The 21,826-nt window shown below is 58.2% G+C and overlaps 2 protein-coding genes across 2 annotated transcripts; one reads left to right on the forward strand and one right to left on the reverse strand.

Moving 5' to 3' along the window:
• Positions 1-117: 117 nt before the first annotated feature.
• Positions 118-10,168, reverse strand: PHF1 (PHD finger protein 1). Its single transcript, XM_061360446.1, has 16 exons — positions 10,082-10,168; positions 9,197-9,461; positions 7,651-7,775; positions 7,194-7,275; positions 6,884-6,979; positions 5,131-5,216; positions 4,384-4,532; positions 4,205-4,300; positions 3,422-3,490; positions 2,559-2,682; positions 2,399-2,466; positions 1,785-1,916; positions 1,509-1,569; positions 1,336-1,391; positions 1,081-1,140; positions 118-349 (listed from the first exon to the last, which is right to left on the reverse strand). The coding sequence occupies exons 1-16, from the start codon at positions 10,166-10,168 to the stop codon at positions 133-135; spliced, it is 1,773 nt and encodes a 590-aa protein (XP_061216430.1). The 3' UTR covers positions 118-132.
• Positions 10,169-12,075: 1,907 nt separating this feature from the next.
• DAXX (death domain associated protein) lies at positions 12,076-18,553 on the forward strand (the record flags this gene model as incomplete). Its single annotated transcript, XM_061360447.1, has 7 exons — positions 12,076-12,213; positions 13,400-14,189; positions 14,982-15,133; positions 15,915-16,407; positions 16,760-16,907; positions 17,600-17,786; positions 18,494-18,553. Coding segments are annotated over 7 exons (1,968 nt in total), but the record flags the coding sequence as incomplete, so codon positions are not given.
• Positions 18,554-21,826: the final 3,273 nt, after the last annotated feature.

Consider the following 21,826-nt stretch of genomic DNA (forward strand, 5'->3'; position numbering starts at 1 on the left):
CCCCCCCCCCTTTAAATATCTTCAAGAATGATAAAAATAAACTTTTTTCCCTCAAAATCGGGTTTTTTAAGGGGGGCCCCCCCTATTTTTAGGGGGGTCCCCCCCATATTGGAGGTGGGGGGGAGGGGGGCTTTAAAGCATCCCCCCTCCCCCCCACTCCACCAGGTATTGGACGGTGCCGTCGAGGGTCACGCGGCGCGCCAGGACCCGCGTGGCCGGGGCGGAGGGGGCGGGGCTTGGGGAAGGGGCGGGGCTTGGGGAAGAGGCGGGGTTGAGGGAGGAGGGGCGGGGCTTGCGGCGCGCGGGGCGGGGCTCGGGGCTGTCGCTGCTCTCCGGGTCCTGGCTGGAGCTGGATATAGGGGGGGATATAGGGGGGCTATAGGGGATATAGGGGGCCTATAGGGGATATAGGGGGCTATAGAGGATATAGGGCCCCTATAGCCCTTGGGGGGGTCCTCTATATGGGCCTGGGGGTCCCCATAAGGTTCCAGTCCCCCAAGTAAAGCCCCATTCATTCCCCCATTCATCCCAATCTGGCCCCATTGGTCCCAGTATGACCCCATTGCTCCCAGTACAATCCCATTGCTCCCAGTATGACCCCGTTGCTCCTATTATGATCCTATTGCTCCCACTATGACCCCATTGCTCCCATTATGACCCCATTGCTCCCACTATGATCCCATTGCCCCCAATACAACCCCATTGTCCCCATTATGATCCCATTGCTCACAATACAACCCCACCGCACCCAATACAACTCCATTGCTGCCAGTCCAACCCCACTGCCCCCATTATGATCCCATTGACCCCATTATAACCCCATTGCCCCCATTATGATCCCACTGCCCCCATTATGATCCCATTGCCCCCATTATAACCCCACTGGCCCCAGTATGACCCCACAGCCCCCAATACAGCCCCATATCCCCCAATACAACCCCATAGCCCCCAATACAACCCCACTGCTCCCATTATAATCCCATTGCTCCCATTATGACCCCATTTCTCCCATTATGATCTCATTGCCCCTAGTACAACCCCATAGCCCCCATTGTGACCCCATAGCCCCCAGTTGCCCACCTGAGGCTCGGGGCAGTGTTGGCCGATGGGTGGAAGGACGCGAACATCCGGATGGGGGCGCTGTGGGGCGCGTTACAACGGAGGGGGCGGGGCCAAAACTGACCCCGCCCCCCATAGACCAACCCCCTATAGACCCCCATTGAGCCCCCATAGACACCTATAAACCCCATAGACACCCCATAGACCCCCCATAGACCCCTATAAACCCCATAGACACCCCATAGACCCCCATTGACCCCCCCTGCACCCCCAAACCTGGGGGGGCACCGCGCCTCCGTCCTTCTGAAGTTGTAGGAGCCACTGGGGGGTCCCTGGCGGGGGGGGGGGCTTTATTATGGGGTGTCCATATTAAATATGGGGGGGTCCATATTAAATATGGGGGGGCTTTAATATTGGGGTGCTGGGGTTGGGAGGGGGGAGGTTCTCACCTGGGTCCGTCGTGGGGGGGGTCTCCGTCGGGACCCCCCTTTCTGCTGTGCTGGGGGGGGGCTGTAAGAGACCCCCATTAGGGTGTTTAATATGGGAGGGCCACTTTAATTATGGGGGTCCCCCCTTTAATTATGGGGGTCCCCCTTTAATTATGGGGTGGCCCCCCTTTAATTATGGGAGGGTCCCCCTTTTAATTATGGGGGTCCCCCCATTCAATTCAATGGGGAAAGGGGGGGACCCCTATATTAACACCCCCTCCCCCCATTGATGCTCACCTGGTGATGGAGGGGGGAATGGGATCCGAGGGGGGGGACCCCCCCATAGAAGTGGGGGGCACCGGGGGGGGGTCCCGGTTGTGGAGCCCAAAGAGGCCTTTGCGCTTCTTGATCTCACGACCTGAGATGAACCTGGGGGGGGGGAAAAGGGGTTTGGGGGGGTCCTAAAGGGGTTTGGGGGGTCCTAAAGGGGTTTGGGGGTGCCCATGGGGGGGGGTCCATCACTATTGGGGTACCCATTGGTGGTCATCCATCACTATTGGGGTACCCATAGGGATCATCCATCACTATTGGGGTACCCATAGGGATCATCCATCACTATTGGGTTACCCATTGGAGGTCATCCATCAGTATTGGGGTACCCATAGGGGTCATCCATCACTATTGGGTTACCCATTGGGGGTCATCCATCACTATTGGGGTACCCATGGGGGGTCATCCATCACTATTGGGGTACCCACAGGGGTAATCCATCACTATTGGGATACCCATAGGGGTCATCCATCACTATTGGGGTACCGACAGGGGTCATCCATCACTATTGGGATACCCATAGGGGCCATCCATCACTATTGGGGTACCCATGGGGGGGTCCCCATTGGGCTCCCCTTTACCTGTCCTTATGCGCACTGAGCGCCCCCAGCAGCATCCCATAGCGCTCCCCTTTGGGGGTCTCCGCCAGCTGTGGGGATGCAAACAGGGGGTGAAATGGAGGGGGGGGGGAACCCCCGTATTATTGGGGTACAGGGAAGGGGAGGGGGGGGTCCCCCAAACCTGTCCCAGCAGCAGCGCATCCCAATTGGCATTGGCAAAGGGCAGGATCTCCCGCTCCAGGTCGAAGTACTTCTTCTTGCAGCACACGCTCAGGTGATAGAGGAGGAGATGCGCCACATCCACCCTGGGGGGGCACCCCCAAAACAGGGGGGACGGGGGAAATGGAGGGGGGATGGGTGAAATTGAGGGGGGAATGGGGGGAATTGGGGGGAATGGGGGGAATTGAGGGGGATGGGGGAAAGGGATGGGGATTGGGCTGAGGGATGGAGGGGGGACCCCAAAATATGGGGTTATGGTGGTAAATAGGGGGGGAATGGGGGAAATGGGGGGGAATGGGGGAAATTGGGGAGGAAATTGGGGGAAATGGAAATTGGGGGGGAATGGGTGAAACTGGGGAGAAATGGGGGAAATTGAGGGGGAAATGGGGAAAATGGGGGGGAAATGGGGGAAATGGGTAAAATTGGGTTGGAATGGCTGAAATTGGGGGGAAATGGGGGAAATTGGGGGGGAAATGGGTAAAATTGGGTTGGAATGGGTGAAATTGAGGGGGGAATGGGGGAAATTGGGGGGAATGGGGGAAATAGATGGGAATTGCCCCAAGGAATACACAGTGGATAAGGGGAGGGGGACCCCCATATATATGAGGGGAGTGGGAAAGGGGGGGGGGCAAAACATGGGGGTACCCCAATATGGGGAGGGGGTGTGAGGGGAGAGAGCTCGGATTGGGGGTGCCCCCCCCATAGGCACTGATGGATGGATGCAAGGCCCCCAGCCCCATAGGCGCTGTTTTAGGGTACCCCCCCCTTCCATTACTACTTATGGGGTGCCCCATAGATGGGGTCCCCCCTTTGCCCCCCCCTTACCAGCGCAGGGGCAGCCTCCGGATGCTCTCGGCCCCCCCGGTGCAGACGCAGCACTCGAAGACATAGAACCTGCATTGAGCCCCATTCATTTCAATGGGGGGGTCCCCATTTATTTCAATGGGAGCCCCCCCATTCATTTCAATGGGGAAACCTCCCCCACTCATTTCAATGGGAGCTCCCCCCCCATTCATTTCAATGGGAGCCCCCCCCATTCATTTCAATGGGGGGGTCCCCATTCATTTCAGTGGGAGCCCCCCCCATTCATTTCAATGGACAAACCTCCCCCATTCATTTCAATGGGGACCCCTCCCCATTCATTTCAATGGGGGGGCCCCCCCATATTCATTTCAATGTGGAGGGGCAACCACATTCATTTCAATGGGAGACCCCCCATTCATTTCAATGGGGGACCCCTCCGCATTCACTTCAATGGGAGCCCCCCCCATTCATTTCAATGGGGGGGGTGTCCCCATTCATTTCAATGGGAGCCCCCCCATTCATTTCAATAGGGGGGGTCCCCATTCATTTCAATGGGGAAACCTCCCCATTCACTTCAATGGGAGCCCCCCCATTCATTTCAATGGGAGCCCCCCCTCATTCATTTCAATGTGGGCGGGGTGTCCCCATTCATTTCAATGGGGGGGTCCCCCCCCATTCATTTCAATGTGGGGGTGTGTCCCCATTCACTTCAATGGGAGCCCCCCCCATTCATTTCAACGGGGATGGCACCCCAATATCCATGTCTAGGGATGCTCTATGGGGGGGTGCCCCCCCAATACGCACCGGTCCCCATAGAGCAGGGGCTTGCTCAGGCACTGGGTACAAGCCTCATGGAACCACTGGGAGCATCCTCGGCACTGGAGCATCTTCAGGTTCCACCTTAAGGGGTGGGGGGGGATAAAGGGGGGTCAATGGGGGGGGACCCCCAAAATACAATGGGGATGGGGGGGGGTGTTACTCACTCTCCAGGCCCCCCGCAGTAGCAATAACACTGCTGCCGATTGGCTAAGTGGGGGGGGTCCCATTCCAAAGCCTTCAGCTGATAGGGCAGCACCACCTTCATGCTCAGCATGGCCTTGGCGTGGGGGCCCTTCTTGAGGGCCCCCCCCCGCTGTAAAGGGAAGATATTGGGGTGTCTGTGACCCCCCCATCCCCATAATGGGCTCTTCCCTATGGATCTGACCCCCCCCATCCCCATAATGGGCTCTTCCCTATGGACCAGACCCCCCCCATCCCCATAATGGGCTCTTCCCTATGGATGTGACCCCCCCATCCCCATAATGGGCTCTTCCCTATGGATCTGACGCCCCCATCCCCATAATGGGCTCTTCCCTATGGATCTGACCCCCCCATCCCCATAATGGGCTCTTCCCTATGGATGTGACCCCCCCATCCCCATAATGGGCTCTTCCCTATGGATCTGACCCCCCCCATCCCCATAATGGGCTCTTCCCTATGGATCTGACCCCCCCATCCCCATAATGGGCTCTTCCCTATGGATCTGACCCCCCCCATCCCCATAATGGTTCCCTATGGACACCCCCATCCCCATAATGGGCTCTTCCCTATGGATCTGACCCCCCCATAATGGGCTCTCCCTATGGATCTGACCCCCCCATCCCCATAATGGGCTCTTCCCTATGGATGTGACCCCCCCATCCCCATAATGGGCTCTTCCCTATGGATGTGACCCCCCCCCCGGGCGTTACCTTGGTAGCGACGGCGAACACGCATTGGCGGCACATCCAGGGCGCCCCTAGCGGCGCGGGGGGGCGGTGACACTGCTGGTGGTAGGCTGGGGGGGTAAGGGCTCTTAATGGGGGGTAAGGGCTCTTAATGGGGGGTAAGGGCTCTTAATGGGGGGTAAGGGGTCTTAATGGGGGTTAAGGGCTCTAATGGGGAAGGGCTTATGGGGTAAGGGGTCTAGGGGGTTAAGGGCTCTTAATGGGGGTAGGGGTCTTTATGGGTAAGGGGTCTTAATGGGGTAAGGATCTTAATGGTAAGGGGTTGGGGTAAGGGGTCTTAATGGGGGGTAAGGGATCTTAATGGGGGGGTAAGGGGTCTTAATGGGGGGTAAGGGGTCTTAATGGGGGTTAAGGGGTCTTAATGGGGGGTTTAAAACCTCTTAAAGGGGTTAAGGGCTCTTAATGGGGGTTAAGGGCTAATGGGTTAAGGGCTCTTAAAGGGGGGTTAAGGGCTCTTAATGGGGGTTAAGGGATCTTAATGGGGGTTAAGGGCTCTTAACGAGGTTAAGGGCTCTTAATGAGGGGTTAAGGGCTCTTAATGGGGGTTAAGGGCTCTTAACGGGGGTTAAGGGCTCTTAATGGGGGTTAAGGGCTCTTAATGGGGGGTTTAAAAGCCCTTAACGGGGGGTTAAAAGCTCTTAAAGGGGGTTAAGGGATCTTAATGGGTGTTAAGGGCTCTTAATGGGGGTTAAGGGCTCTTTTGGGGGTTTAAAGCTCTTAATGGGGAGTAAGAGGGTGAAAAAGGGGGTTTAAGAGGTGTTAAAGGGGTTTTGGGGGGGTTTAAGGGGTTTTAGGGGGTTAAGAGCTTTTAGGGGGTGATGTCAGGAGATTGTGAAGAGGTTTTAGGGGGGTTTAAGAGGGTTTTGGTGGGGTTAAGAGGGGAAAACGGGGGTTTAAGAGGTTTGAAGGGGGTTAAGTGGGTTTTGGGGGGTTTAAGAGGGTTCAAAGGGGTTTAAGGGGGCTCAAGGGGGGTTAAGAGGGTTTTGAGGAGGTTTAAGGGGGTTTAGGGGGGGTTTAAGAGGGCTAAAGGAGGGTTAAGAGGGTTTATGGTGGGTTTAAGAGGGTTTAGGTTGGGCTTAAGAGGCCTCAAGGGGATTTAAGAGGGTTTAAGGTGGGTTTAAAACGTTTCAAGAGTTGTTTAAGAGGCCTCAAGGGGGCTTTAAGAGTGTTTAAGAGGGCTCAAGGGGTTTAAGAGGGTTTAGGGTGGGTTTAAGAGGTCTTAAGGGGGGGTTAAGAGGGTTTAAGAGGGTTTAGGTTGGGTTTAGGTTGGGTTTAAGAGGGTTTAGGGTGGGTTTAAGAGCTCTGAAGGTGGGTTTAAGAGGTCTCAAGGTGGGTTTAAGAGGTCTCAAGGTGGGTTTAAGAGGTCTCAAGTGGGGTTTAAGAGGGTTTAGGTTGTGTTTAGGGGGGGTTTAAGAGGCCTCAAAGGGTTTAAGAGGGTTTAAGGGGGGTTTAAGAGGCCTCAAGGGAGGTTTAAGAGGCTTTAAGAGGGTTTAGGTTGGATTTAAGAGGGGTTTAAGAGCTCTCAAGGAGGGGTTAAGAGGGTTTAGGGTGGGTTTAGGATGGGTTTAAGAGGGTTTAGGTTGGGTTTAAGGGGCTTTAAGGGGGGTTTAAGAGCTCTGAAGGGGGGTTTAAGAGGGTTTAAGAGGGGTTTAAGAGCTCTCAAGGGGGTTTAAGAGGGTTTAAGGGGGGTTTAAGGGGGTTCAAGGGGGGCACCCACCGTGGCCGCACTTGGAGCACCGCACCAGGAGGTTGTGGGCGCTCAGGGCCCGGCTGGAGCAGACGCAGCAGGATTGGTCCTCCCCTGGCACCGCGGCTGCAGGGATTGGAGGGTTAATGGGGGGTTAATGAGATGTTAATGAGGGGTCAATGAGGGGTGAATGAGGGGTTAATGAGAGGTCAATGAGGGGTTAATGAGGGGTTAATTAATGAGCAAAGGGGGCCTTAATGAATGGGGGGTGATAATTGGGGGGTGTTAATGATGGGGGGCATGTTAATTATGGGGTGTTAATTATAAGGGGGGGGGGTACCTGGGCTGATGTCCTTCCATAGGACCAGGAACTGGGAATTGTCCTCAAACTGGACCAGGCAACCACGGCGACTGGGATCCACCTTGGGGGGGGAGAGGTCATTTTGGGGTGATTTTGGGGTATTTTGGGGTGTTACTGGGAGTTTGAGGGCTAGTGGTTTGGGGGTGATTTTGGGGTATTTTGGGGTGTTTTGGGGTGTTTTGGGGTGTTTTGGGGTGTTTGGAGGGGTCTCAGGGGTGGTTTTGTGGTGATTTTGGGGTGTTTTAGGGTATTTGGGGGTATTTTGGGGTGTTTTGGTGTATTTTGGGGTGTTTTTGGGTGTTTTGGGGTGTTTGGAGGGGTCTCAGGGGTGTTTTGGGGGTATTTTGGGGTATTTTGGGGTGTTTGGAGGGGTCTTTGGGGTGTTTTGGGGGTGTTTTTGGGGTGTTTTGGGGTGTTTTTGGGGGGGTTCACCCACCTTTTTGATGGTGCCCAGGTAGAGGAGGCCGTCGGTCCAACGGGCCAGGACGTCCTGGCCCTCCCAATAGCGGGGGGGGCAGCGGGGGGGGCGCGGGGGGGGCGGGGCCGGCTCGGTTGCCATGGCTACGGATGGGAGGGGAGGGGTTAAAGGGGGGCATCTTACTGTGCCCCCCCCCATAAAGGAAATGGGATGGGGGGGGTACCTCCATAAGAGGGGGGTGGAATGGGGGGGTCCCAGTATGAGGGGGTCCCAATATGGGGAGGCCCCAATATGGGGGGTTCTAAATGGGGGGATCCCAATGGCGGGGGTCCCATTTTGGGGGGGTCCCAATATGGGGGGTTCTAAATGGGGGGTCCCAATTTAGGGGGGTTCTGAATGGGGGGGGTCCCAATTAGGGGGGTTCTGAATGGGGGGGTCCCATTATGAGGGGGTCCTAATATGGGGGGGTCCCATTATAGGGGGGTCCCAATATGGGGGGTTTTAAATAGGGGGCTCTCAATATGGGGGGGTCCCAATTTAGGGGGGTTCTGAATGTGGGAGGTCCCAATATGGGGGGTTCTCAATGGGGGCTCCCATTATGGGGGGGACTCGGTTTAGGGGGGTCCTGGTTTGGGGGGGTTCCAAATGGGGGGGTCCCGGTTTAGTGGGTTCCGAATGGGGGGTGGGGGGGGAAATGGAATTGGGGGGATCCGGAATGGGGGGGATCCAGAATGGGGGGGGGCAGTATAGGGGGGGTCCTGAATGGGGGTGGTCAAAATGGGGGGGACCCCAGTATGGAGGGGGGGTGTTGGGGGGGGTCCCGCTTTGGTTCGGTCCGAGTTGGGGGGGGGGGGGTTGGTCCCGTCCCGGTGCTTGCGTGGGGGGGAGGGGGAAGTGGGGGAGGGGGGGAGCCCCAAATCCCGGCCCCCTCCTACCCCTCCATTCCCCCCCCCCCCCCCGGGGGTTACCGGTAACAGCGGGACCCAACCGGTGGCAGCAGCGCGGGGCCGTGACGCAGCAACGGCGGCAGCGGAGGGGGGGGGACGGGAACGGGGGGGGGGCCATGGGGGGGGGCAGGGAGGGACGGCGGAAATGGGGACCCCCCCCAGGCCCCCCCCCCCATAGGACAAGGGGGGGAGGGAATAAGAGCCCCCCCCCCCCCCCCCATAATGGGGCGGCCCCGTCGGGGCCCCTTGGCCACGCCCCCAAATCACTGCATGGCACAAGCCACGCCCCAGCCAATCAAGGCGGCCCGCCCGCCAAGCCACGCCCCCCCTCCGCCTCCTCCGTGGCTCAGGACACGCCCCCTAGCGGTGTAGGGTAAGTCCCACCCCCCACTGCAGGTTCTCGCCGCTGATTGGTTCAGCGCCGCCGCAGAGCGCCCGCCGATTGGAGGGCTCGGCAGGGCCGCGGCCAATCAGCGCGCGGTTTGATCGACAGGGGGTGTGTCTCTTTGGCATCCAATGGGGGTTATGGAGGGCGTCACGTGGCGGGTTCGGGGGGGACCTCCCCCCCATGCCCCGCCCCCCTATTTTGTACGTCAATAATAAAGAGCTCGCCGTACTTGGTTCTGATTGGTTGAGGGCGGTCACGTGTACGGGGGAAGATGGCGGCGCCCATTCGGGGAGGTAGAGCCGGGGATGCTGAGCGCTGATTGGTTGTACGGCAGCATGGCGGCGCCCGTAGGGGCGCACTTCCGGTGCTGGGTCTAAGGCGGTGTACGGACCAAAAAAGGGGCGTTTTCGGGCCACAAAACGGGTGTTTTTGAGCCCAAAATGGGCATTTCTGACCCCAAACTCCCCGTTTTCTGTCCGAATCCAGGGCTTGGCCTTAAATTTGGGGTGAAAACGGGCCCAATCTTTAAAATAAAACCCCAAATTCATGGGAAAAATGGGGAAAAAAAAGAAACACTCATAAAATGGAAAGAATTTTATAAATCTAGAGCAAAGTACTGAAAAGCGACAAAATGCGCTCAAAAATGACGTCATTTTATCAAAACGAGCTTCTGAAATAGAGCAACCTATTGAGGAAACGATGCTGAAAGTACCAAAAAACGGGGAAAAGGGCAATTAATTTCAAAATGATTAATATAATTCAAAAAAATCAAAAAACGAAATTGAAGGGGAAAAAAAAACAGGAATTGATAAAATGGGAACGAAACGCGAAAAATTAAAAGGGGAATTGAGAAAATCGGAGTAAAAGGAGGAATAAAACGAAGGGGGAATTAACGAAATGATGAGGAATTAACCCCAAATCCCCCTCCGGACGCTTCTCTCCCTTCCCCCACCCCCTTTTTTCCTCTAAAACCTCTCATTTTTGGTGAAATCCTGCGCTAAAAGTTGAGGTTTTGCCCCCTTTATCCGCGCCTCTGTCGCCACCGCGCCAGCAGAGGGCGCCCGTCGCCGCCCCCTCTCGGCCACCGTAGCGCCTCAGGCCGCCGCCATTTTACCTCCCTCCTCTGCGCCTGCGCTTTGCCCGCTTCTCCGCTCGCCCTCAGCGGCGGGGCCGGCGCTACCGGACAGAACCCGGGACCCATCCCCGGTCCCGCTTCCGGTTCCGGTTCCCGGTGCTGCGGGGCTGAGCCTGCGTGGTTCCGAACCGCGGGGGGGGGGGGGGGGTGAGGGGGGGTGAGACCAAAATGGCGGCGCCCTTCTCTCCGCCGCCCCCCGCGCCCCCGTTGTCTCTCAGCGGAGCTGGAGTCCCCGGATGCAACGCGGCGCTCTGATTGGCTGCGCACGCCGGTTGTACGGTGTCATGGCGGCGCCCACGAGCGACAACGGAAGTAACTTCCGGTCTTGCGCAGTCGCCCGCAACGGCCACCGGTCGGTACCGCGGCGCCGGAACGGGACCGAGGTGAGCGGCGGGAGTGGGCGGGGCCACCGGGGAAGAGGGGGCGGGGCTTGAGGGGGGGAGGGGGGGCGACCAGTAACACGGGGGGGGCACCGGGAATAAAGGGAAACGTTGGGAAAGGTGGGGGGGGCACCGGGAATGGGGCGGGAACAGAGCGGGGGTTGGGGGGGGAACAGGCCCCGGGTAGGCCCCGGGTAGGCCCCGAGGGGCTCGGGGGGAAGTTGGGGGGCAGAGGGCGATGTAAAGGGGGTTTTGGGGTGAAATGGGGCTGTTTTGGGGTCCAGGGAGGTCTTTGGGGTCACAATGGGGCTATTTCGGGTCACAGTGGGGCAATTTGGGGGTGCAAGGGGATATTTTGGATCACAATGAGGGTATTTTGGGGTCCAGGAAGGTATTTTGGGTCCCAATGGGGCTGTTTTGGGGTCCTGGCTGTGTTTTGAGTCACAAAGGTGCTATTTTGGGTCGCAACGGGGCGATTTTGGGTCACAAAGGGGCTATTTTGGAGTCCAGGGGGTATTTCACATCCCAATGGGGCTATTTTAGGGTTTAGGCTACTTTGGTTTACCTGTATGTATTTTGGGGTTTAGGAGGCTATTTTGGGTCACAATTGGGCTATTTTGGGGTTTAGGGGGCTATTTTGGGTCACAATTGGGATATTTTGGGGTTTAGGGGGCTATTTTGAGTCAGAATGGGGATATTTTGGGTCCAGGGGGGTATTTTGGGTCCCGATGGGGCTATTTTGGGACACAATGAGTTTATTTTGGGGTCAAGAGGGGTATTTTGGGCCAAAATGGGTCTATTTTGGGTCCCAGTGGGGCTATTTTGGGGTTTAATGTGGTATTTTGGGTGACAATGAGGCTATTTTGGGGTCCTAGTTGTATTTTGGGTCACAATGGGCCTATTTTGGGGTTTAAGGGGGTATTTTGGGTTACAATTGCGTTATATGGGGGTCCAGGTGGGTATTTTGGGTCGCAATGGGGCTATTTTGGGTCACAATTGGGCTATTTTGGGGTTTAAGGTGGTATTTTGGGTCACAATGAGGCTATTTTGGGGTCCTGGCTGTATTTTGGGTCCCAATGGGGCCATTTTGGGGTCAAAATGGGCCTATTTTGGGTCAAAATGGGGCTATTTTGGTGTCTAGGGGGGTATTTTGAGTCACAATGGGGCTATTTGGGGGTCTGGGGGGTATTATGGGGCTCAATGGGGCTGGTTTGGGGTGTAATGGTGCTATTTTGGGGTCCAGGGGGGTATTCCGGGTCCCAATGGGGCTATTTTGGGGCGCAGTTGGGGTATTTTGGGTCACAAAGGGGCTATTTTGGGTCCAGGGGGGTATTTTGGGCCTCTATGGGGCTATTTTGGGTCCCAATGGGGCTGTTTTGGGGTGAAACGGGGCTATTTTGGGTCCCAATGGGGCTATTTTAGGGTCCTGACCCCCTTTTTCCCCCCCCCCCAGGCTCCCCCGTGAGGCTCCAAGGGGGGGTTCCCCTTTCCCGGGGCCCCCCCATTGCCCCCCCCATGGCGGCCGCCCCCCCCCAAGGCAGCGTCATTGTCCTGGATGATGAAGACGAGGGCCCCCCCCCGGCCCCCCCAACCCCCCCGGGGCCTTCGGGGACCTCCCCGGCCCCCCCCGCCCCCACCTCCAGCAATGGGGACCCCCCGGGGACCCCCCCGAGTGGGGGAGGGGGGAAAGAAGGGGGGTACAAGGAGGAGAATGAGCGGCTCTTTGGAGAGGTAAGGGGGGGATGGGGGGGTTTGGGGGGGCACTTCCTGTTGGGGGGGGCATCCCCATCGCCTCCATGTCCCCATTGTGGTACCCATCCCATCCCCTCCATGTCAACCTTGTGGTACACATCCCCATCCCCTCCATGTCCCCATTGTGGTACCCATCCCATCCCCATCCCCTCCATGTCCCCATTGTGGTACCCATCCCATCCCCATCCCCTCCATGTCCCCATTGTGGTACCCATCCCATCCCCATCCCCTCCATGTCCCCCTTGGCACCTCCATCTCCCCTCCATCCCTTCTGCATTGTACTTGTGGTCCCCATCCCCTCTCCATGGTTCCCCCCCCATGGTCCCCATCCCCTCTCCATGTCCTCTACATTGTGCTTGTGGTCTCAATCCCCTCTCTTTCTCTCCTCCCCATCCCCATCCCCTCTCCATCCCCATCCCTTCCCCACCTCCATCCCCATCCCCTCTCTATCACCCCTATGTCCACTTTGGCTCTCCATCCTATCTCCCTCCCATCCCCATCCCATCTCCATCCCCTCCCCATCTCTATCCCCTCTCCATCCCCATCCACATCCCCTCCCTCTCCCCTCTCTATCCCCATCCCTTTTCCATCCCCTCTCCATCTCCATCCCCATCCCCTCTCAATCTCCATCCCCATCCCCCTCCCCATCCCTTTCCATTCCCTCCCCATCCCCTCTCCATCCCCATCTCCCTCTCCACCTCTCCCCCATCCCCATCTCTTCCCCATCCCCATCCCACTCTCCCATCTCCATCTCCTCTCTATCCCTTCCCCCTCTCCATCCCCATCCCTTTTCCATCACCTTGCCATTCCCTCCCCATCCCCATCCCTCTTCTATCCCCATCCCATCCCCATCCCCTCCTCATCCCCATCCCCATCCCCTCTCCATCCCTTTCTCCATCCCCATCTCTTCCCCATCCCCATCTCTATCCCCGTCCCCTTCCCGTCCCCATCCCATCTCCATCCCCATTCCCTTTTCCATCCCCATTCCCTCTCCATCCCCATTCCCTCTCCATCCCCATTCTCTCTCCATCCCCTCTCCATCCCCATCCCCATCCCTTTTCCATCCCCACCCCATCCCTATCTCTTCCCCATCCCCATCCCCATCCCCATCCCCATCCCCATCCCCTCTCCCATCACCCCCCTCACCCCCCCTCTCTCTCCCCAGTTCCTCTCCCTCTGCACCCCCCTCACCTCCGACCACCCCGAGGTCCTCCCTTTCCTCTCCTCCCGCCACCGCAAAACCTCCCCCTCCTTCCTCTCCTCGGCCGAGCTCCGCAACGTCCTCACCCGCTGCCTGCGCCGCGTCCGCCGCCGCCGCCCCAAGGTCTACGTCTACATCAACGAGCTCTGCACCACCCTCAAGGCCCACTCCCTGCGCCGCAAGCTCCCTTTGACCCCCGTGCCCACCGCCCCAGTGCCCCCCAGTACACCCACACCACCACCACCACCACCACCACCATCACCACCCAGCGGCTCCAAGCGCCAGATCCGCTACCTGGAGAACCTGCTCCGCGTCTACACCGGGGAGATCCGGCGCTTGCAGGAGCGGGAGCTGGATCTGGCTGAATTAGACAGTGAAGACTCCGCTTACCTGCAAGAGAGCCGGCTCAAGAGGAGGATGATGAGGATCTTCCACCGCCTGTGCGAGCTCAAGCGCTGCAGCAGCCTCACGGGCCGCGTGGTGGAGCAGCGCATCCCCTACCGCGGCACCCGCTACCCGGAGGTCAACCGCCGCATCGAGCGCTTCATCAACCGCCCCGACGCCTTCCCCGACTACGGGGACATCCTCAAGGTGATCCAGAAGGCCAACGGGCGCCACCGCTTGGCGCTGGGCAGGAAGCACATGGAGAGCATGGCGCAGGATGCGTTCCGGGAGGTGGGCAATCGGCTGCAGGAGAGGAGGCACCTGGATCTGGTCTATGCTTCTGGGAATGATCCCACGGATCACGATCGTGGCTAGGGGAAGGGGTAAAAGGGGGGGGAATGGGGTCAGAAGGGGGTGATGGGGATGGTGGGGGGGTGATGGAGAGGACAAGGGGGTGATGGAGAGCATGGAAGGGATCATAAGAGGCCAGTGGGGCCCATAGAGGGCGACGGAGCCCATAGAGGGTGATGGAGCCCATAGAGGATGCTGGACCCCATAGAAGGTGATGGAGCCCATAGAGGGTGATGGAGCCCATAGAGGGTGATGGAGCCCATAGAGGATGCTGGACCCCATAGAAGGTGATGGAGCCCATAGAGGGCGATGGAGCCCATAGAGGGCGATGGAGCCCATAGATGGAGCCCATAGAAGGTGATGGAGCCCATAGAGGATGCTGGACCCCATAGAGGGTGATGGAGCCCATAGAGGGCGATGGAGCCCATAGAGGGCGATGGAGCCCATAGATGGAGCCCATAGAAGGTGACGGAGCCCATAGAGGGCGATGGAGCCCATTGGGGATAATGGAACCTATAGGGGATAATGGAACCTATAGGGGATAATGGAACCCATAGAGGGTGATAGAACCCATAGAAGATGACGAAGCCCATAGAGGGTGACGGAGCCCATAGAGGGCGCTGGAGCCCATAGAGGGTGATGGAGCCCATAGAGGGCGCTGGAGCCCATAGAGGGTGATGGAGCCCATAGAGGATGCCGGACCCCATAGAGGATGCTGGACCCCATAGAAGTCCCATAGCTCCCCATAGAGACCCAATGGCACCTTAGGTGCCCATCACCCCCTTGTCTGACCCCCCCTATTCCCCTATAGGCAGCGATCCGGCTCTGATGGACCCCGAACTGGCCAAGAGGCTGCGGCGGAACAGGACGGTGGCGCTGAACCGGTTGGACCAGGTCATCTCCCACTATGCCCAGTTACAGGATGAGAGCGAGGAGGAGGAGAGGGGCAGGAAGCGGCGGCGGGTGAGCAGCACCCATGGGTGTCTATGGGGATGGGTGTCTATGGGTATGGGTGTCTATGGGTATGGGTGTCTATGGGGATGGGTGTCTATGGGGTATGGGTGTCTATGGGGTATGGGTGCCCATGGGGATGGGTGTCTATGGGGTATGGGTGTCTATGGGGATGGGTGTCTATGGGGATGGGTGCCTATGGGTGCCTATGGGGTATGGGTGTCTATGGGGATGGGTGTCTATGGGTATGGGTGCCTATGGGTGCCTATGGGGTATGGGTGCCTATGGGGATGGGTGTCTATGGGGATGGGTGTCTATGGGTATGGGTGCCTATGGGGATGGGTGTCTATGGGGATGGGTGTCTATGGGGTATGGGTGTCTATGGGGTATGGGTACCCATAGGGCATGGTTATGGGCACCCATAGGGCATGGTTATGGGCACCCATAGGGCATGGTTATGGGGGTGCACCCATAGGGCATGGTTATGGGCACCCATAGGGCATGGTTATGGGTACCCATAGGGCATGGTTATGGGGGTGCACCCATAGGGCATGGTTATGGGTACCCATAGGGCATGGTTATGGGCACCCATAGGGCATGGTCGTGGGTACCCATAGGGCATGGTCATGGGTACCCATAGGGCATGGTTATGGGCACCCATAGGGCATGGTTATGGGGGTGCACCCATAGGGCATGGTCATGGGCACCCATAGGGCATGGTCATGGGCACCCATAGAGCATGGTTATGGGGTGGGGGGACCCCAAGTCCCAACTGAACCCCAGTATCCAATAGGGCACCGCAGGGAAGAACCAGGCCAAGGAGGAAGAGGAAGAGGAGGAGACAGAGGAGGAAACAGAGGAGGAGGAGGAAGAGGAGGAGGAGGAAGAGGAAGGGGGCAGCTCCAATGGCTCCCATGGGAAGAGGGAGGAAGAGGATGAAGGGGACCCCATAGAGCTCAATACCCCCCATATAAAGGATGAGGATGATGAAGGCACCACCTCCAAGCCCAGCATCCCCATAGGGGACCCCATAGAGCTCAATGCCCCCCATATAAAGGATGAGGATGATGAAGGCACCAACTCCAAGCCCATCATCCCCTATGGAAACCCCATAGAGCCCAATACCCCCTATATAAAGGATGAGGATGATGAAGACACCACCCCCAAGCCCATCATCCCCTATGGGAGCCCCAAAGGGGAAGCTGAAGCCCCCCATGCCCCCATTACCAAGGATGCAGTTGATGCCCCCCATCACCAAGCCAAGCAGGAGCCCCCCATTGTACCAGGTCAGTACCACCCATTGGTGGGGGGGGATAGGGGTAAAATGGGGGTGCCCCCCCCCCCCCCCATTTTAACCATCCCCCCCCCCATCCCAAGGTGTTGTCCCTATGGAAGTGATGCCCAAGACCCCAGAGGAGCTCTTTATGGTGGAGATCGAGACCTTGCCCATGGAACCCAATGAGACCCCCCCAGATTCCCCCCATCCTATAGAAGGGATGGGGGGGTCCGAAGCCAAACCCAAAGGGGTTTCCCCCCCCCGTTCCCGATCCCCATCTTCCTTATCCCAATGTGGGGTTATGGGGGTTTTGGGGGGGGGTCCCCCCACTTTCCGGGTCCCTTTTTGCCTGCATCCCATAGGGAAAAGGGGGTTCCCATTGGAGAATGGGGCCGGAGGGGGGGGGGCCACCATCAGCTCCACCAGCTGCAATGGGAGCGCCGAGGAAGGGGGGGACCCCCCCGTGCCCCCCCATAAGAAGAGCCGGAGGGAGATGCATGGGGGGGGAAGGTATGGGGGGGCTATGGGGGGGTCTATGGGGGATATGTGGTGGTTGACTGGGCAGATGGGGGTCTCTATGGGGGGTCTATGGGGGGTATATGGGGGTCCAAGGGGGGGATATGGGGGTCTAAGGGGGGGTCTATTGGGGGGTATATGGGGGTCTAAGGGGGGTATATGGGGGTCTATGGGAGGTATATGGGGGTCTAAGGGGGGTATATGGGAGTCTATGGGGGTCTAACGGGGGCTCTATGGGGGGTATATGATGGGTCTATGGGGGGTATGTGGGGGTCTATGGGGGGTCTATGGGGGTCTCTATAGGGGGTATATGGGGGTCTAAGGCGGGTATATGGGGGTCTAAGGGGGGGTATATGGGGGTCTCTATGGGGGGTCTATGGGGGGTATATGGGGGTCTCTATGGGGGTCTCTATTGGGGGTATATGGGGGTCTATTGGGTATATGAGGGTTATGGGGGGGGTCTATGGCAATCTATGGGGGGCATATTGGGGTCTAAGGGGGGCTCTATGGGGGGGTATATGGGTGTCTAAGGAGGGGCATATGGGGGACTATTGGGGGGTCTATGGGAGGTATATGTGTGTCTATGGGGTCTCTATGGGGGTGCCTCTGTGCACCTCTGTGTTGCTCAATGGGGGGGTGCAGTCACATGATGCGGCTCACATCACGTGACACCGCTGTTCCCGCAGCCCCTGCATCGAGGTTCCCAGCGAGGACGAGGACGAGGCCGGAGGGGGCGGAGCAGCGGTGGGAGGAGGAGCTCATTCCCGGAACAGCCCCGTGCCGGACTCGACCCGCGCTGACTCCCCCGGGGGGGAGGTGGTGAGCAGCAGCGGGGGGAGCCCCCGCTACCGGAACAGCCGCAAGGCCTGCAAGGTCCGTAGGGGAATATGGGGGGGGTCAATGGGGGGGTGATGGGGGGGTATGGGGGGTATGGAGGTAATGGGGGGTAATGGGGGTAAATGGGGGTATGGGGGGAAATGGGGGTCTATGGAGGGGGTATGGGGGAGGATATGGGGGGGTCAATGGGGGCAGATATGGGGGTGATGGGAAGGAGCGGGGGATATGGGGGGGTAATGGGGGGTATGGGGGAGGATATGGGGGGGTCAATGGGGGGGATATGGGGGTGATGGGGAGGTAATGGGGGGGATATGGGGGGTAATGGGGGGAGATGGGGGTCTATGGGCGGTAAATGGGGGTCTGTGGGTGTCTATGGGGGGTAATGGGGGGATAATGGGGGTCTATGGGGGTGATGGGGGCATAATGGGAGGTAATGGAGGAGTAATGGGGGGATATTGGGGTATGGGGGGGATATGGGGGTAATGGGGGGAGATGGGGGTCTATGGGCGGTAAATGGGGGTCTATGGGTGTCTATGGGGGGTAATGGGGGGATAATGGGGGTCTATGGGGGTGCTATGGGGGGATAATGGGGGTCTATGTGGGGGTAATGGGGGGCTATCGGAGGGTAATGGGGGGTATGGGGGGTCAATGGAGAGCAAGGAGGTCAATGGGGGGTAATTGGGGTCAATGTGGGTCGATGGGGGGGCTATGGGGGTCTCCACACTCTCCCTCCCCCCCCATAGATGAGCGTGGCGACCCAATGCGACCCGGAGGAGATCATCGTGCTCTCGGACTCGGATTAGCCCCGCCCCCTTCCCCTCTCTAAACCCCGCCCCCTCTCCCCAAGCCCCGCCCCCCTTCCGGCCTGGCCACGCCCCCCCTCCAATAAAGGCTCTCTTTTGTTATTGCCGCGCGGTCACTTTAAGAGCGGGCGCGGGCGCGCGCTTGGCTCCGCCCCCTCCGCCTCCATATATGGAGCGGGGAAAGGGGGGGCGGGGAAAAGGGGAGGGGGGCGTGGCCACGGGGCAAGATGGCGGCGGCGGCGGCGCCCTGAGCCCCAGCGAGCGGGTGAGCGGGGGGCGGGGCCGGGGCGGGGCCGGGAGGGGGGGGCATGGGGGGGGGACACCTATAGGGGCTATAGGGGGGGGTGGGGGGGGATATAGGGTGTAAGGGGGGGCTATGGGGGGCTATAGGGAATGGAGGGGGTATGGGGGCTATAGAGAGGCTATGGGGGCTGTAGGGGATGGGGGAGCTATAGGGGTGTTATGGGGATCATAAGGGATGGGGTCCTGTGGGGGCTATAGAGGGGCTATAGGGGTGTTACGGGGGCTATAGGGGATGGAGGGGCTATAGGGGTGCTATGGGGATCATAAGGGCTGGGATCCTATGGGGGCTGTAGGGGCTATGGGGGCTATAGGGGATGTAGGGGCTATAAGGGTGTTATTGGGGCTATAGGGGATGGGGGTGTAGGGGGTATGGAGGGGGGCTATAGGGGATGGAGGGGCTATAGGGGTGTTATGGGAATGAGGCCTTGGGGGTCTGATGGGGGCTATAGGGGATGGGGGGCTGTAAGGGTGTTATGGGGGCTATAGGGGTTGGGGGCCTATGGGGGCTATAGGGGATGGAGGGGCTATAGGGGTGCTATGGGGCATATAGGGTGTGTGTAGGGGGTCTATAGGGGGTGGGGTGTAAGAGGGGGGTATGGGGGGTCTATAGGAGCTGAGGGCTATGGGGAGCTATGGGGGGGCTATGGGGGTGTTATGGGAAGGATGGGGGGGCTATAGGGGGGCTATAGGGGGCTATGGGCTCTAGGGGCTGGGGGCTATAGGCATGTTATGGGGGACTATAGGGGCTGGGGCTCTGTAGGGGGTCTATAGGGCTATGGGGGTGTTATGGGGGGCTATAGGGTATGGGGGGTGCTATGGGGGCTATAGGGGCTCTGTGTATGGGGGGGTTATGGGGGTGTTATGGGGGATATAGGGGTTGGGGGTCTTATAGGGGGCTATGGGGGTGCTATAGGGGTCTATAGGGGCTTGATGGGGCTATGGGGGTGCTATAGGGGTGTTACAGGGGGCTATAGGGGCTGGGGGTCTATAGGGGGTGTCATTGGAGGGGGTTATGGGGACTGGCGGGGGCGGAACTAAGGGGATTTGGGGCAAAATCAAGGGGATTTGGATCAAAGTGGGGATTTGGGTGAAAATCAATGGGGTTTGGGTCAAAATCGATGGGGTTTGGGTCGAAATCAATCAGTTTTGAGTCAAAATCCATGTGTTTTGGGTCAAAATCCATGGAGTTTGGGTCAAAATCGATGGGTTTATTGTCAAAACCCATGTGTTTCGGGTCAAAATCGATGGGGTTTGGGTCAAAATCCATGGGGTTTGGGTCGAAATCGATCGGTTTTGAGTCAAAATCGATGGGTTTAGAGTCAAAATCCATGGGATTCGGGTCAAAATCGATGGGTTTAGAGTCAAAATCGATGGGGTTTGGGTCGAAATCGATCGGTTTTGCGTCAAAATCGATGGGTTTAGACTCAAAATCTAAGGGGTTTAGGTCAAAATCCATGGGGTTTGGGTCAAAATCAATGGGTTTAGAGTCAAAATCCATGGGGTTTAGGTCAAAACCCTTGTGTTTTGGGTCGAAATCGATCGGTTTTGAGTCAAAATCGATGGGTTTAGAGTCAAAATCCGTGTGTTTTGGGTCAAAATCCATGGGGTTTGGGTCAAAATCGGTTGGTTTGAGTCAAAATTAATGGGTTTAGAGTCAAAACCCATGAGTTTTGGGTCAAAATCGATGGGTTTAGAGTCAAAATCCATGGGGTTTGGGTCGAAATCGATCGGTTTTGAGTCAAAATCCATGGGGTTTGGGTCAAAATCGATGGGTTTAGAGTCAAAATCCGTGTGTTTTGGGTCAAAATCCATGGGGTTTGAGTCAAAATCGGTTGGTTTGAGTCAAAATTAATGGGTTTAGAGTCAAAACCCGTGTGTTTTGGGTCAAAATCGATGGGTTTAGAGTCAAACCCCATTGATTTTGAGCCCAAATCGATGCCTTTTCGCCCTCCAACTCACCCCTTTCCCCTCCCCCTCCCATAGCCCCTCTCTCTCCGCCCTTCCCCCACCCCCACCCCCACCATGGCCCCATCCCCACCCCCCCCATTACTCCACGTGGACTTCCCCAACCTTCCCAGCACCCTCTTGGCCAACCTGAACCAACAGCGATTGGACGGGCACCTCTGCGACCTCTCCATCCATGTCCGGGGCCGCGTGTTCCGGGCCCATCGCGCCGTCCTGGCCGCTTCGTCCCCTTACTTCCACGACCAGGTCCTATTGAAGAACATGAGCTCCGTGGTGCTCCCCAACGTCATGGACCCGGGGGCCTTCGAGAGCGTTTTGGGGTCGGCCTATACGGGGCGGCTCTCAATGGCGCCCGATGCCGTGGTCAACCTCTTGACGGTGGGCAGCGTGCTGCAGATGTGGCACATCGTGGACAAGTGCACGGAGCTGCTTAAAGAGGGGCGAGGGGTGCTTGGTGGTCCCCCCCCATCATCATCATCATCATCAATGGGGGCCCATTCCACCCGCACGCAGTCCCCCAGCAGCACCAATTACTTCAGTCCCCACCATGGGGCCGAGCCCCATAAGTGCTCGTCGAGCCAAGCAAGCGGTGATGGAGGGCTTTGCGGTCAACCCAGCATCGTGCCCCATAAGCAGTGGGTCTACGTCAAGCAGGAGTGGCTGCAGGAGGATCTGGTGTTGACGTGTGAAGAGGATGAGGACCCCATTGAAGGGGCTGATGGGGGCCATGGGGATGATGGGGTTGGCAACCAGTTGAGGTCGCCAAGTGCGGGCTATGGGGAGGATGGGGTTGGTACCCAATTGAGGTCAACCAATGGGGCTGGAACCAGGGTTGGGGGGCTCAAGATGAAGCCCCCCGATGGTGGCCATGGGGCTGATGGGGTCAGCACCCGATTGAGGTCCCCAAGCGCTGTCCATGGTGCTGAAGCCATTGGCATCCAATTGAGGTCCCCAAGCGCTGTCCATGGTGCTGATGGGGTCAGCACCCAATTGCGGTCCCCTGAT

The sequence above is a fragment of the Neopsephotus bourkii genome, unplaced genomic scaffold (assembly GCF_033783945.1).
Source record: "Neopsephotus bourkii isolate Nb327-2 ecotype Australia unplaced genomic scaffold, CSIRO-AGI_Nbou_v1 NB_1025, whole genome shotgun sequence".
In the NCBI taxonomy this organism is placed as follows: domain Eukaryota; kingdom Metazoa; phylum Chordata; class Aves; order Psittaciformes; family Psittacidae; genus Neopsephotus; species Neopsephotus bourkii.